The sequence below is a fragment of the Rhinopithecus bieti genome, unplaced genomic scaffold, assembly GCF_001698545.2.
Source record: "Rhinopithecus bieti isolate Rb0 unplaced genomic scaffold, ASM169854v2 scaffold_30846, whole genome shotgun sequence".
Lineage (NCBI taxonomy): Eukaryota > Metazoa > Chordata > Mammalia > Primates > Cercopithecidae > Rhinopithecus > Rhinopithecus bieti.
The window spans coordinates 2,429,512-2,432,229 of NW_016814438.1; the positions used below are offsets into that span (position 1 = coordinate 2,429,512).

A 2,718-nucleotide genomic window follows, 5' to 3' on the forward strand; every position below is an offset into this window, starting at 1 on the left:
AAACTGTCTCTATAATGCCCAAAACAGTGCTGAACACCTTTCAGCTCTTTAAATCTACATTGTATGTATGACTGTTTGAAAGGGAATATTGGTCCATTTAAATTGAAGAATTTTGTAACTGAAAAGGAAGCATAGAGTTCATCTCCATCAATCCTCTTATTTCTGGAGGTTAAATATCCTTAGAGAACTGGAAAATCAGCTCTAAAATTCAAGTTTCATAGTATCCAAACAGAGAGGTTTTTGACCAGTAAAGGATTTTTTTTTTAATGTTGCATTTTCTCATTATTGGGAAAGAAAGACCCTAGTTTTTCTCTCTACTGAGTATACAATGTTACAAATACAATTGATGTTTGGGGGAAAGGGCTAAGGATATAAGGTTAAATTCAACTGAAATTTGCTAAGCATTTACTTTATGCTAGAAACATTCACATATGATTTCTTATTTTAATCCTTATGATAATATGCAGAGCTAGGTATTGTTATCCCATTTGACAGCTTGGACATTTAGGCCCAGGGAATTGACTTGCCTGAGATCATGTAGACAAGAAGTGGTAAGGGCAAGATTTAAAACCAGAGTTTCTCATTCTTTAGCTACTCTTTGCTCTACTACAGAGGTACTAGATTTCTGTTTTTGTTTTATTTTGTTTTTAATTGAGCCAAAGGGTTTAGGTAACACATTTCTGTTGCCTTATTTTGGTCTCAGATTTAAAGTTATAAGATTTATTAGATCACAGTGATACAAGATATACTATAAATTTTTTAAAATTATTTTATTTATTTACTTTGAGACTGGATCTCACTCTGTCGCGCAGGCTGGAGTGCAGTGGCATGATCTTGGTTCACTGCAACCTCTGCCTCCCGGGTTCAAGCGATTCTTATGCCTCAGCCTCCTGAGTAGCTGTGACTACAGGCATTCACCTCCACACCTGGCTAATTTTTGTATTTTTAGTAGAGACAGGGTTTTGCCATGTTGGCCAGCCTGGTCTGGAACTCCTGTCCTCAAGAGATCCACCTGCTGGCCAGGTACGGTGGCCCACACCTGTAACCCCAGCACTTTGAGAGCCCAAGGCGGGCAGATCACTCTATTTCTCTACGAAAAATAGAAAAATTAGCCGGGCATGGTCGTGCGCACCTACAATCCCAGTTACTCGGGAGGCTGAGGCAGGAGAATCACTTGAGCCCAGGAGGCAGAGGTTGCAGTGAGCCAAAATCATGGAACTGCACTCCAGTCTGGGCAACAGAGTGAGACTCTGTCTCAAAAACAAACAGACAAACAAAACCAGATCCACCTGCCTCAGCCTCCCAGAGTGCTGGGATTACAGGTCTGAGCCACCATGCCCAGCCCATTTTTAAAGAGATATATTATACTTAACACCTCAAATAGCTATCAAATAGCCTATAAGAAAGTCTTTCTGCACTATTCTATCTCTTTCATACCTTACAGCCACTCAACAAATACTTGTTGAGTGTTAAAGAAATGTATTTGTGCCAGGAAAGAAGTTTTTATTATTTGTAGAAGAGACAGCACACTAATGAACTTGAACCAATAGGCATGCCTAGTTTACCTTAGTATTTCAAGAAGGTGAGCTTTCCCTTATAAATTCTTAGCTTTGTTTGTCATTTTTGTCTGAATGTTTTTAGAATTCTAGAAAGCATGCTTTCTGTTTGCCCTCTCCTAGTTTTCCTTTAGGCTAAATTATTTATAAACAATTAGAAAGTATAAAATTACAAACATAAAACATGAACAGAGATTTTTTTCAAAAAAAAAAACCTTGAAGTTATCTCTACAATATATATTTTAGTGAGTTAAATAGATTCAGAACCATTTAGGAGAGGTTTTTATCCCTAAATGTGTTTTCATAATACATTTAATAATTCACTTCAAATACTTTTAAAATTTTTTCTTATTTCCTAAGATAAATGATTCTAACACATTTTATCTTTGTTGATTCTCAGATGTCAAATAAAGGAAAATGCAGTGGAGCGATTTATGTTTCAAATAAAGACACTTAGGGAAAAAAACCAAAAATACCATGAAAGAGTGAGTATAAAATTTAGAACCTCTATGTAGTCGTTAAACATTTACACTCAGACTTAAAAACTTGTGGATTATGGTGAAATATACTCTAGGAAATTATCTTCTTCAAAGCTTGGAATTGATTGATTTAAGTTTCTTTGTACAAGATTCCCTCTTGTTCTATTGATTGGGATACTTTCAGAAGGAATGGTACCAGCTTCTCTTTGAACCTCTGGTAGAATTCGGCTGTGAATCTGTCTGGTCCTGGACTTTTATTGGTTGGTAGGCTATTAATTATTTGCCTCTATTTCAGAGCCTGTTATTGGTCTATTCAGGGATTCAGCTTCTTCCTGGTTTAGTCTTGGGAGAGTGTGTCCAGGAATTTATCCATTTCTTCTAGATTTTCTAGTTTATTTGCATAGAGGTGTTTATAGTATTCTCTGATGGTAGTTTCTATTTCTGTGGGATCGGTGGTGATATCCCCTTTATCATTTTTTATTGCGTCTATTTGATTCTTCTCTCTTTTCTTCTTTATTACTCTTGCTAGTGGTTTATCTATTTTGTTGATCTTTTCAAAATCCAGCTCCTGGATTCATTGATTTTTTGGAGGGTTTTTTGTGTCTCTATCTCCTTCAGTTCTGCTCTGATCTTAGTTATTTCTTGCCTTCTGCTAGCTTTTGAATGTGTTTGCTCTTGCTCNC

General features: G+C 36.3%; 1 protein-coding gene across 3 annotated transcripts in view; it reads left to right on the forward strand.

Annotated features, from left to right (window-relative positions):
* Nucleotides 1-2,718, forward strand: part of CCDC83 (coiled-coil domain containing 83) — a 67,338-nt gene that overhangs the window by 18,305 nt on the left and 46,315 nt on the right. For all 3 annotated transcript variants that reach the window (XM_017850915.1, XM_017850914.1, XM_017850916.1), the window contains exon 3: nt 1,957-2,041. In XM_017850915.1, coding sequence (XP_017706404.1) covers nt 1,957-2,041 — 85 coding nt within the window. The remainder of the gene's footprint in view (nt 1-1,956; nt 2,042-2,718) is intronic.